Source organism: Ascaphus truei, chromosome 12, assembly GCF_040206685.1.
Source record: "Ascaphus truei isolate aAscTru1 chromosome 12, aAscTru1.hap1, whole genome shotgun sequence".
NCBI lineage: Eukaryota > Metazoa > Chordata > Amphibia > Anura > Ascaphidae > Ascaphus > Ascaphus truei.
The window spans coordinates 20,371,509-20,384,519 of record NC_134494.1 but is presented as its reverse complement, the minus strand read 5'-3'; the positions used below and the strand labels follow the sequence as shown (position 1 = coordinate 20,384,519).

Genomic DNA, 13,011 nt, shown 5'->3' with positions numbered 1-13,011 from the left:
ACAGAGTAAAAGAAGTCATGGGCCATAGGTCCATGTTTGTGTCTACCTCTGCTGATAGGGGAAAGACTCAGGTCAGAGGCCTCTTCGGTCACCTTGTGGTGGGATGGAGACACTCCATGGGCCGTACGTCCCTCATATGTGTTTTTCCCACCCATAAAGTGGGGCTTCAAGAGTTTCTCCTGTGTCGCTTGGCTATCCTGTAGTGCAGTGTTTTTCACCCAGGGTTCCTAGGAACCCTTGGGTTCCCCAGGCATTCCTAAAGTGTTCCCTGTAATTTTAAAATTGTACCAAAATACAGAAGAATTTACACTGCATCTGATGTCAGACACGCTGTTAGAGAGGGTTGGGGTTTCCCTGAAATTCACATCGGTTTCCTTAACCAAAATAAAGTTGGAAGCCATTGTGTATAGTGAGTGGGACAGGCTCCTTGTCCAACAGGCCTCGGCTGTGCGTGTGAATATTCAGATGTGCAATCAAGGGGTAATGGGGTACAACTTAATGAAACCATTAAGACTCCACATGCCACCAACACCCTCTCAATAACCACTCCACAACGGGGTATTTACATACCGAAGAATTTTTATTGGCGTTTCTGTCTGATAACTGGCGCGGGTCGGTAACATGCCAGTGTGCGCGAGACCCGCGGGGGTTTTACAAAAACCAGATGGGGAATATTGCTGTCCAGACGCCTTTCGGACCATTGCTCCGGCCACAGAGATGTTCGTCCCTGGTCTCTGTGGCAGGGAGGGGTGTGAATACTATAAAACGTGTGAGCGTAGAGGGGGCGGGAGGTGTTGGGGCAGCTCGAAATAATGAGAGCATTGACCCCCCCCACCCTCCAGCCCTAGAGGGGGGCTGAAGGCGCTAGAGCATGCTGTACCTCCTGCTTTTGAACGCTTACTGCCTGTGCAACATCCCAGCAGAGGGGCCTTACAGCAGGGAAACGGTTAACAGGCAATGAAGTGCCCCGCACCATTCGGGCCTGCGAATTCAGCACCTCCTTTTATATATAGATAATACACATTTATTGTTGCTTGTTGAAATCTATGTACAGCAAAGGAAATTAAAAGGCAAAGGGGGGGGGGAAAGAGAGTAGGATGCGGAAGTCGGGATCAGCAACGGGAATAAGATGGTAAAGCTATCGTTCTGCTGTTGCACCCTGGGTGTTTGTGGCTGGCTGCGTGCCACACTATGACATGGATATTGTGCTGTGTCTCATTCAAAGGCTGTGTTAGTCACCAGAAAAAAACAATCGGATTATTTACATACAAATGGACTCGTCCACAGGCAACCCCCCAAACCTTGTACATACAATCATTTAAATATATATTTATATCGGGTTTATAAATAACGGAGACTTTCACAACGCCTGCTGTGCAAAAAGGCCTGCAGAGCATTGCGTGTATGTGCAAAGGGGATGCAGAGCCTTGCATGGGTGGAGTGTGTACAATCCATGCAAAGCACTGTTTACATATCCAGCAGAACAATGCACATATATGTATGTGTAGACACCCTGCAGAGCAAATCCTGACTCTGTGTACATCTGCCCATGCAGAGCACTCTGTGCTTCTGTATATGCTGTATAAACAGTGCATACAGTTGCAGTGTCTCTACTGCTGGGCATACCACAGCATTGTTCTGCAGGCCAATCTTGCAGGTAGCAGTAAATAATTTAAAACACAAAATAATAACTCCCACACCTCCCAATTACAAACCTTATAAAAATAGCCTGGATATTTCACATTATGCAACAGGACATGCCCCCACAACCCCAAAAATAGAATTCCCAATCCCAAAGAGATGAAAAGCCTTATAAACGAGGGCACTGCCAGAAATAGGGATCGCTAACGAGCGCCGATTTGATCCTTTTCTGGCCCACACACTGTGTGCGTTTTCAGCCCTTTCCGATCCACTGCTGGAAGCAGGCCCTCACCAATGAGCTTCCAGGTACTGTGGTTGAAAGATATTATATATTTTTTAACCTCTTGAATACATTCAATTTTAAGAGTCCTTAATGCAGTCTTTTAACCCCCGTTTGCTGCCCAAATGGATACACACACATATATATAGGCATTGCAGTGCAGATCTGCGTTTACAGGCGATCCTTTTGCAAAGCAGTGATGATGTTGGGAGTAAGGTGATCATTAAGGTAACCCGAAGACTGAGTGCCTTATTACGAAGCAAACATGTTACAGTGCCCCTGCCAGAGCAGTATCGGCGTGCAACGTCCTTCTCCCTTATGTTGATTTAACTTGATGGTAACCCAACTCTTGAGTGCCTTATTGCCCCACTCCCGGGGAGAGATGTCCCTGCTGTAGGCTCCAAGGTAATTGGCAGGCGCAGGGTAGAGTCGGGGTCAGCGTCAGGGAAGGGAGGTGAGGGGCGGCTGGTTAGCTTTTTGGGATCATTCCTGGGGGGGAGGAGGGGAGGGTAGAGTGGGTGGAGAACAGACATGCGAGAGAGTAGAGAAGAGGGAAAAAAAATAAAATAGATGTGAGAAAGTGTAGAGGCCGAGAAATAAAAGCGAAAAAGAAAAATGCAGAAAGCAGGAGAAATAAGTGGGCGTAAAGAGGTGAAATGGAGAACAAACATATAGAACAGGAAAGAAAAAATCATTAATAATGAAAAATAAATATATAACCACAAGCAGGATGCATACGGCAAAGATTTGTGCTCTGATGCCTTAATCTGAGCTCTATATATTACATATTTATAGCTGTATATACATAAACATTCGTTGTCCTTTAAAACAATGCACTTATAGCTAGAGTTACAATACTGCGATTACAGGGGTGTGTGTATCAATATATACAGACACACTCGTATACTTATATATGTATTTACAACCTAGCAGCATATATATTGGATAAATTATCTCACAGTTCAATACTATGTACAGTCTTTCTGGAATAACACAGGAAGATGGTGAAGGAGAACCCATATCTCATAGCTGCTTTTGTGCACTTGGAAATCATGGGATGACCGTTGGCATTGTGTGGGATACTGGGGTCTTTTCTCTCTGGAGGAATGGGTACCGTGCAGTGATGGCGACACCCTGAGGTCACTGTGTATATGAAAGGGTATGTTCCCTTTTGGTGGCCATGGTAATAATGACACCTTGTGGTCACTGCATGTATTACATGGATGGGGCAGTCTATATTATGTCCTGAAGGTGACATTCTAGGTGTATATTGTAGGGCATATTTCTTCTGGGTATCACTGTGTTGAAGTGACATCCTGTAGTCAGTAAGTGTGTTGCAGAGTATATTCCATATAGGTATCAATGTGTGATGCTGACCTGTGATCACTGAAGGATATAATCCTTAAGGTATCATAGGGGTTTAGCAAAATCAATATGGAATAAGTGTCGGCCGACACTCACCACCTGAATTTCAGATGGATAAATCGGACCGGCATGTATTTGGCATTACACGTACTTGCAAACATGCATTCCTCATGCATCTGAAAAAGTCGCTCAGTGAGTAAAGACACTGACTGAGAACAATGAGTTAGAAGCAGGAGAACCTGGATCAAGTCCCGGTGTCGGCTCCTTGTGACCTTGGGCAAGTCCTTTTATCTCCCTGTGCCTCAGGCACCAAAAACATAGGATAGGATTGTTACAGCCAGTCCCTGCAATCTATCCCTATGCGCTGCGTCCCGCGCACTACACTGTAACTGTGAAGCGCTTTGAGTCCCATTGGGAGAAACGTGAAATGAAAGTTATTATGATCCCTGCCATGAATCCGGGACCATCGATACCAATGGACTATCGCCTCACACGACGACGTCCCATCAATGGAAGCTGACCGCATCTAAATATCCGCAACCAATATAATCATACTGCAGGTGTGCCGGTCGAGCTTAAGGTCTATTTGTTTTTAAATCAGTTTTTGTACACCATAAAGGATGGTAGACTTTTTATCTCAGGGGATTGTTCTATTTTAATTGAGCTTTCATGCCGTCAGCTACTCTGCAGTACCATTATGTTGAGGTGGTGCTACGAGATTGGGATATTTTCCTGTTGTTGGGGCGTCACCGTGGGAGGTGACGCAGCCCCTTGGTGTCGATTCAAGGCAGAGATCCACGAGGAATGAAAGCTTGCAAGTACATGCCATATGAAATGTGTGATTGCTGGTCTGATTTATCCTTGTGAAATTCAGGAGCTGAGTGTCGTCATTGGGTTATAGTGACATTCTGTGTAAACGGCATGGTATATTCCATAAGGGTATCTGGGTGACGGTCACACCCTATGGTTAGTGATTGTGTTGCAAGGGTATATTCCCTATGGGTATCATTGGGTTACAGTGACACACTGTGGTCGCTGTGGAAACAGCAGGGTAGAATGTCCCTGGTATCATTGGGTTATGGTGACACCCTGTGGTTGCTGTGTGTATTCCCTCCACTGTTATGTGCTCTGTTTGCTAGGGGAAGATGGGACAGGGGGCTCCTGAGTGATGGCAGGGCTGGTTTTCCTGGCTCTCTCCTTCCCGCTGGCTCCCAGGGGCCCCTGCTCCTTGTTATCAGCCGGACGCTGCTTGCTGAGGGGCCCGGGGGGGGAAGAGGCGTGACCGTTCTTCTCGTCTGAAAAAAGTTGTTTAAGTACGTCAAAGAAGTTACTGATTGGGCGTCCTACAGACAGAGAGAGAAAAACAGGGAGGGAGAAAGGGGGGGAGGGTAAGAGAGAGAGGCAGAGAGAGAAAGATACAGAGAGAGAGAGCAAGAGAGCGAGAAAAACGGGCGGAGCGTAAGAGAGAGCAGAGAGAAAAACGGAGGGAGAAACGGAGAGAGAGACAGGCAGAGAGAGAGAGAGCGCGCGAGAGAGAAACAAGGAGGGAGAAGGGGAGGGTAATAGAGAGACAGGCAGAGAGAGAAAGATACAGAGAGAGAGAAGGAAGATGATGGGATAGAGAGCAAGAGATAAGTAATGAGGATGAGAGCGTTAAAGAACGAACAGAAAGGGAGTGCGGAGTGGGGAGGGAGGGAGAGAAAGATAGAGGGAGTGCGGGGTGGGGAGGGAGGGAGAGAAAGATAGAGGGAGTGCGGGGTGGGGAGGGAGGGAGAGAAAGATAGAGGGAGTGCGGGGTGGGGAGGGAGGGAGAGAAAGATAGAGGGAGTGCGGGGTGGGGAGGGAGGGAGAGAAAGATAGAGGGAGTGCGGGGTGGGGAGGGAGGGAGAGAAAGATAGAGGGAGTGCGGGGTGGGGAGGGAGGGAGAGAAAGATAGAGGGGGGGTGGGGAGGGAGCTAGGAGAGAAAGAGGGAGTGTGGGGTGGGGAGGGAGAGGGGGAGAGGGGGAGGGAGAGGGGGAGGGAGGGTGGGGAGGGAGAGGGGGATGGAGGGTGGAGAGGGGGATGGAGGGTGGAGAGGGGGAGGGAGGGAGAGGGGGAGGTGGGGAGGGAGAGGGGGAGGGAGGGTGGGGAGGGAGAGGGGGAGGGAGGGTGGGGTGGGGAGGGAGAGAGGGAGAGCGGGGTGGGGAGGGAGAGCGGGGTGGGGAGGGAGAGAGGGAGTGCGGGGTGGGGAGGGAGGGAGGGAGAGAAAGAGAGGGAGTGCGGGGTGGGGAGGGAGGGAGGGAGAGAAAGAGAGGGAGTGCGGGGTGGGGAGGGAGGGAGGGAGAGAAAGAGAGGGAGTGCGGGGTGGGGAGGGAGGGAGAGAAAGAGAGGGAGTGCGGGGTGGGGAGGGAGGGAGGGAGAGAAAGAGAGGGAGTGCGGGGTGGGGAGGGAGGGAGAGAAAGAGAGGGAGTGCGGGGTGGGGAGGGAGGGAGTGCGGGGTGGGGAGGGAGGGAGTGCGGGGTGGGGAGGGAGGGAGAGAAAGAGAGGGAGTGCGGGGTGGGGAGGGAGGGAGAGAAAGAGAGGGAGTGCGGGGTGGGGAGGGAGGGAGAGAAAGAGAGGGAGTGCGGGGTGGGGAGGGAGGGAGAGAAAGAGAGGGAGTGAGGGTGGGGAGGGAGGGAGAGAAAGAGAGGGAGTGCGGGGTGGGGAGGGAGGGAGAGAAAGAGAGGGAGTGCGGGGTGGGGAGGGAGGGAGAGAAAGAGAGGGAGTGCGGGGTGGGGAGGGAGGGAGAGAAAGAGAGGGAGTGCGGGGTGGGGAGGGAGAGAAAGAGAGGGAGTGCGGGGTAGGGAGGGAGGGAGAGAAAGAGAGGGAGTGCGGGGTGGGAAGGGAGAGAAAGATAGAGGGAGTGCGGGGTGGGGAGGGAGAAAGGGAGTGCGGGGTGGGAAGGGAGGGAGAGGGAGTGCGGGGTGGGGAGGGAGGGAGAGGGCGTGCGGGGTGGGGAGGGAGGGAGAGGGAGTGCGGGGTGGGGAGGTAGGGAGAGAAAGATAGAGGGAGTGCGGGGTGGGGAGGGAGTGCGGGGTGGGGAGGGAGGGAGAGAAAGATAGAGGGAGTGCGGGGTGGGGAGGGAGGGAGAGAAAGATAGAGGGAGTGCGGGGTGGGGAGGGAGGGAGAGAAAGATAGAGGGAGTGCGGGGTGGGGAGGGAGGGAGAGAAAGATAGAGGGAGTGCGGGGTGGGGAGGGAGGGAGAGAAAGATAGAGGGAGTGCGGGGTGGGAGAGAAAGATAGAGGGAGTACGGGGTGGGGAGGGAGGGAGAGAAAGATAGAGGGAGTGCGGGGTGGGGAGGGAGGGAGTGCGGGGTGGGGAGGGAGGGAGAGAAAGATAGAGGGAGTGCGGGGTGGGGAGGGAGAGAAAGATAGAGGGAGTGCGGGGTGGGGAGGGAGGGAGAGAAAGATAGAGGGAGTGCGGGGTGGGGAGGGAGGGAGAGAAAGATAGAGGGAGTGCGGGGTGGGGAGGGAGGGAGAGAAAGATAGAGGGGGTGCGGGGTGGGGAGGGAGGGAGAGAAAGATAGAGGGGGTGCGGGGTGGGGAGGGAGGGAAGAAAGATAGAGGGGGTGCGGGGAGGGAGGGAGAGAAAGATAGAGGGGGTGCGGGGTGGGGAGGGAGAGAAAGATAGAGGGGGTGCGGGGTGGGGAGGGAGAGAAAGATAGAGGGAGAGGAATTTTGAAATACAAAAGAAAGAAAGGGAGAGGAGTGAAGCAAGTAGGAAAGAAAATGAGAGAGAGAGGGAGTAAAGAGGAGAGAGAAAACAAAAGGAGAGAGGGAGAGAATTCAAGATAGGAGGGAGATAGAGAGTAAAGGAAAGAGGGAGGAAGTGTGAGAGACCGACAGAGGTAGAGAGTGAGAGAACAGATAGGTGTTACACACAGAGCATGGCTATGCACAGACAGCCACAGACACATATGCGACATAAATAACATTTGAAAATGGAAAAGTCAGTTAAAGAATGCTGCCATGGAGAGCCCTACAGCCCCATTATACAGCAGAGAGCTGAGAAGTGCAGCAATCTTTAAGTAAGTGCCAATGAGCTGAATGTGAGTGGACGAAGACAGGGAAGGATATAGGGATGCCAGGTGAGGAGGGGATAGAGGAGGTGGGCGGATGCTGCACATGGAGTGAAGAAAGCAGAGCAGGAGCTGTGTAGGTGCTATATAAAAGGTAACGACATCTCCAGTGTCCTGCACAGGATTCTGGGATGTATAGTACTCCCTGTGCCCCATTAGTACAGAGTGATGTGTATGGGGTCCTATCCTGCGGCAGACAAGCAGTGCCTCTGCAATGTGTGTCTGAGCCACAGCAACAACCTTTAAAGGTGGGATAGCAGAGGGGGCTACAGGGCCAGACTGAGGTACCGAGCTGTGTGGTCAATACAAGATTAGTAGGGACTGCCAGCAGGGCAGGAGTGAGGTGCGATGAAAGAGCTGTGTGTGTATTGCAAGGTGCTGTACATTCCCTAGTTATTAGAGATGGACAGAATGTATCCACATTGGATCCGCAAGTTATTGGAGGCTATGGTAACAAAATGTGATTCGCGGTGCCATAAGCGACCTCGAAACTGTCATGGAAAAATTTGAGTGACTGTAACTAAAACATTCGTTTGGCGAGTGTAAAAACTAATATTTGATTCGTTTTGCGAACGTCCACACAAACGGCAGACTTTCGCACCGTCGTGGGGGCGATCGAGAGGCGAATATTCAAGCCTGCCAATAAACGCCATGTTTAAGTATCATATGTTGACACCCCCCAGTGCTCACTCTGTGTATTGCATGTTATATTCACTTCTGGGTACTGTATCACACAATGACAGCGACACTCTGTTGTTAGCACAGTATGTATACTGCAGGATATGTTCCCTGTGAGTATAGCACAGTGAGGGTAGCATCCTGGGCTCACTGTGGGTATTGCGCCTTCTGTATCATGTAGTAAAGGTGACCCTCTATGGTCCCTGTGTATAGTGCAGGTGATCTTTGCACGTGTGCCTTTTAGATCCAGTTCACAGCTCATCCTGTTCGTACAGAGAGATCAAGCACATGCAGGGAGCAAAGAGAGACAGGCGGAGGGAGAAGAAGAGGAGGAGAAACGATAGGATTAAGGATGACCGGAGGAATGGACAGAGAGAAAGAGGAGAGAGGGGGAAGAGAGAAGGGGAAGATAGAGAGACGAAGAGTAACGATAAGACATCGATGGGCAGGGAGCAGAAAAAGGAACAGAGGAGGGGAGACAAAGCAGGAGAGAGTCAAAATAAAAGTGCAGACAAGAACATAATGCCATGAGAGTTAAGATAGATAGAGAGAGGAGGACAGGCGGGGAGAGGGGACACGGGGGTGGGGACAGGGGACAGGGGACACGGGGGGTGACACAGGGGGGGGAGAGGGGACACGGGGGGTGACACAGGGGGGGGAGAGGGGACACGGGGGGTGACACGGGGGGGAGAGGGGACACAGGGGGGGGAGAGGGGACACGGGGGGGGAGGGGGCACAGGGGGGGGGGAGGAGGGGACAGCCACAGGTCTCACGAGACATTGAAGACAATTATTCAGGGCTTTGTGTTATTGAGGGTATCGGGTAAACCCTCTCGGCGCTAACAAGGTTAAGGGGGCATCACACTGCCTGCAAACAGACCTACCACCTCCCCCCCTGTCCATATCATGACACCCAACCTAACCAGAGTGAGACAGAGACTGAGAAGAGAGAGGGGCGGACTCTGACGTGAGGACACAGTATGGCGTATAACTGGGTGTGTGTAGGGGGTCTGTATGTGTGTATGAGGAGGGGAGGGGGGCATGTACTGTACCTGTATGTGTATAAGGGGGCTTCTTTGCAGAGGGTCTGTAGATATAGGGATTACTTTTCAGTAACTCTGTAGGTGATCCAGGGGAAGATATATCCTTAGCAGGCTGTGTATATAGGTCTTAAGATAGATACGTGGTTGGATAACTCAACTCATTCGGGGGGGGGGGAGAGATCTGAGGGAAGAGGGAGTCTTTATGAGGAGGTGGGAGTCTGCGTGGGTAGCGTGGGGGGAGAGGGGGAGCGGTAGCAACAGCAGCGGAGATATGAGCACACAGCTGTAGGGTCCTTACCACATTTTGAGAGCTTCCCACTGAGATAGTCCATACAGTTATTGGGGTCTGGACAGCACAGGGGGAAAAACAGGGTGGGGGACATAAACCAAACATTCCCACACATAACAACCATCCCCACGAAAATCCACACACCCCTTCCTCACCTCCAAAACTCACTCCAATCATGTCTTTCCTAGAGTATATAGTGATGACATTGTGTATTGCAGGGTATAGAGCAGTGATATCCTGTGGTCAGTATGTATTGCAGGATATAGAGCAGTGACATCCTGTGGTCAGTGTGTATTGCAGGGTATAGAGCAGTGACATCCTGTGGTCAGTGTGTATTGCAGGATATAGAGCAGTGACATCTTGTGGTCAGTATGTATTGCAGGGTATAGAGCAGTGACATCCTGTGGTCAGTGTGTATTGCAGGATATAGAGCAGTGACATCCTGTGGTCAGTGTGTATTGCATGGTATAGAGCAGTGACATCCTGTGGTCAGTGTATATTGCAGGATATAGAGCAGTGACATCTTGTGGTCAGTGTATATTGCAGGGTATAGAGCAGTGACATCCTGTGGTCAGTGTATACTGCAGGGTATAGAGCAGTGACATCCTGTGGTCAGTGTATGTATTGCAGGGTATAGAGCAGTGACATCCTGTGGTCAGTGTATGTATTGCAGGGTATAGAGCAGTGACATCCTGTGGTCAGTGTATATTGCAGGGTATAGAGAAGTGACATCCTGTAGTCAGTGTATGTATTGCAGGATATAGAGCAGTGACATCCTGTGGTCTGTGTGTACAGCAGGGTATAGATAGAGCAGTGACATCCTGTGGTGAGTGTATGTATTGCAGGGTATAGAGCTGTGACATCCTGTGGTGAGTGTATGTATTGCAGGATATAGAGCAGTGACATCCTGTGGTCAGTGTATGTATTGCAGGGTATAGAGCAGTGACATCCTGTGGCGAGTGTATGTATTGCAGGATATAGAGCAGTGACATCCTGTGGTCAGTGTATGTATTGCAGGGTATAGAGCTGTGACATCCTGTAGTCAGTGTATGTATTGCAGGATATAGAGCAGTGACATCCTGTGGTCAGTGTATGTATTGCAGGATATAGAGCAGTGATATCCTGTGGTCAGTGTATATTGCAGGTTATATTACATAAATGACACCATGTGGTTAGTGTATGTATTGCAGGCTATAGACACTATCTATCTATCTATCTATCTATCTATCTATCTATCTATCTATCTATCTATCTATCTATCTATCTATTTTTACCAGATACAGGTCTGGTAATAAAGAGACAGCACACAGATTTTTAGTATTCCAAAGTGTGTATTGTGAGTACAGGGCACCTCAACCAATGCTTCGGTCCAAGTAGAGGGACCTTCCAACCCTGAGGAAGACCGAAACGTCACAATACACGCTTTGGAATACTAAAAATCTTCATTACCAGACCTGTATCTGGTAAATATATTTATTTTATGCATATGATGGGACAAGCATCAGGATTCACTGGAGTATACTGTATGTGAGTGCCAACTGCTATATTATTGACTATATATATATATATATATATATATATATATATATATAGTCACATACATACACACTGTGTAATACACACTGAAAAATGGGGCCCCTTTTATTTTTCGCCATATCTTGCAGAAAAATCATTCAATATTCATGACTATTTGAGCAGTTATAGGTTTGTCACAGTAGATTATTAGATTTAAGAATGATTTGATAATCTAATAAATATCCTTTGGAATTGGCGTGATGACCTCATCAAGTGCATCGTTACAAAATGGCGTGTAGCGCAGAAGATAATCACGTTATAAAGTGCTTGGGACAGAGCAAGGATTATAGTCCAAAACACTTCCATAAAATGTTTCCTGGTAAAGGACGATCGCTCGGAGGACTGAAAAAACTCATTCGTATCGTTCAGGAGTGGGAAGAGCTGGACCAAAGCGTTATTGATTATGCAATAAGACGGTGCTGTTCTTGTATTCGAGTGTTTCAGCAGAAGGATATTTTAAACACATGCTTTGAACCACACGTTGAACTCAAACTTTATAGTAATCTTGGTGTCTCAATATTAAATGAGAATCGTTTAACACATTTACGAGCTACAAATGAAAAACTCCTATTTCTCGTGTCACCAACATGAACCTCCCGCAGGGTATCTGGTACTTGTTGACATAATACAGTGGCATCAATTGACTTCAAATCAGTTGATGTGTCTACATTGTGCTTCTTATATAGTGTTAATCTACATAACAGATCTCCAGATCTGCACATTTTTATGGGAATGGAGCGAGTAATGTAGAAGATATGATGAAAAACGAAAGAGGTCCCTTTGTTCCCGAACACAGTGTATATGTATATGTGGATATACATATATATATATATGTGTATATATATATATATATATATATGTATATATATATATATATATATATATATATATATATATATATACCCAGCTTGAAAACTGCAAAGCCAGTACAACCAACCTCACACAGATGAGACCCAAAAGGTCGAAAAGCTGTCTGTGAGTGGTTTGACTGGCTTTGCATCGAATCCCATGCTTAAAAGCTGTGTTAACAGCAAGCATTAGCTTATAAGGGTTCCATGTAAGAATAGATTTTAGGCAAAAGGTGACACGTGTTGCTCATATGCATGTCATTCCCCAGAATCCCTTGCTGCAGTGGAAGCTCTATATATATATATATGAGAGAGTGTAATCATCATGTTCGTTGGGTCTTTAGCAGTGATGGGGGTTACCAGGGCGATGGTCTGCAGGTTTCTAGAAGGTAATTGGTTACCAGAGCAATATCAGTAAGACTAGTTGAGAAGGGGTTAACTGAGCGATGATCTGCAGATCTCTAGCTCAATGTGTCTGATTTGTCAAACACTGGCAGCATTGTAAGGATAAGGACTGGTCATAGAGGGGGGCTCTGGGTCGGTAAGTGGGGGCAGGGGAGTTTCTATAGTTCCTGTGTCTCCAACCCCCCGACTCTTACCTGAAAGCTGCAGCACAGACGGCTGCTCGTGTGAGCTCAGCAGCTGAGTCTGAATAGTTTCCACAACCCGTTTAAACCTCCGGCTGGGACCTGGAGGAGGAGAGGATGGACACTAGGTAATCATACACCGCATCAACCTCTTAACTGTCACTGTCCCCCCCCCCCCCCCTCTCTCCTGTCTCACAGGCTGGTACCTGACAGCAGAGTGAAGGTTACAGAGTATATCCCGCAGTCCTTCTGCTTCTCCCCGCTTTCTGTATATGTGATGTCCACCTGGAACTTCACTGGCTTTTGGAAAACGGATGGACCACCCGTGGACTTGTACTCCGCTCGGAAACTGGTCTGTGAGATCACACTGTGACTGAGACTTGGAATCTGCGGGGGATGAAGCAGAGGTGGATACGACTGTCACGCATACACACACTCTTTGTGTATATCACACCCTTAGGCCTCGTCCCCACTGCTCACGGCTGCGCGAGCGACGGCTTGCGTGGTGCGAACAAGATACGGCCCTCCATGGGGCAGGCCCCAGTCAGTACCTGCGTGTGCCTGCAGAAAGCGCGATGGCGCGACCGCATTTTGAGAAGACAAGAATT

At 49.3% G+C, this 13,011-nt stretch overlaps 1 protein-coding gene across 9 annotated transcripts in view; it reads right to left on the bottom strand.

The window, feature by feature from the left end:
• Window positions 1–399: 399 nt before the first annotated feature.
• The window catches only part of BRSK2 (BR serine/threonine kinase 2), a 131,600-nt gene continuing 118,988 nt past the window's right edge, over window positions 400–13,011 (bottom strand). For 2 of the 9 annotated variants that reach the window (XM_075566883.1, XM_075566886.1), the window contains 4 exons: window positions 12,610–12,790; window positions 12,416–12,505; window positions 9,403–9,450; window positions 400–4,629 (listed from right to left, as the gene is read on the bottom strand). In XM_075566883.1, the coding sequence (XP_075422998.1) occupies window positions 4,406–4,629; window positions 9,403–9,450; window positions 12,416–12,505; window positions 12,610–12,790 (543 nt within the window). In that variant the 3' untranslated portion in view covers window positions 400–4,405. The remainder of the gene's footprint in view (window positions 4,630–9,402; window positions 9,451–12,415; window positions 12,506–12,609; window positions 12,791–13,011) is intronic. The other 7 variants (XM_075566879.1, XM_075566887.1, XM_075566878.1 and 4 more) reach the window with 6 other exon arrangements.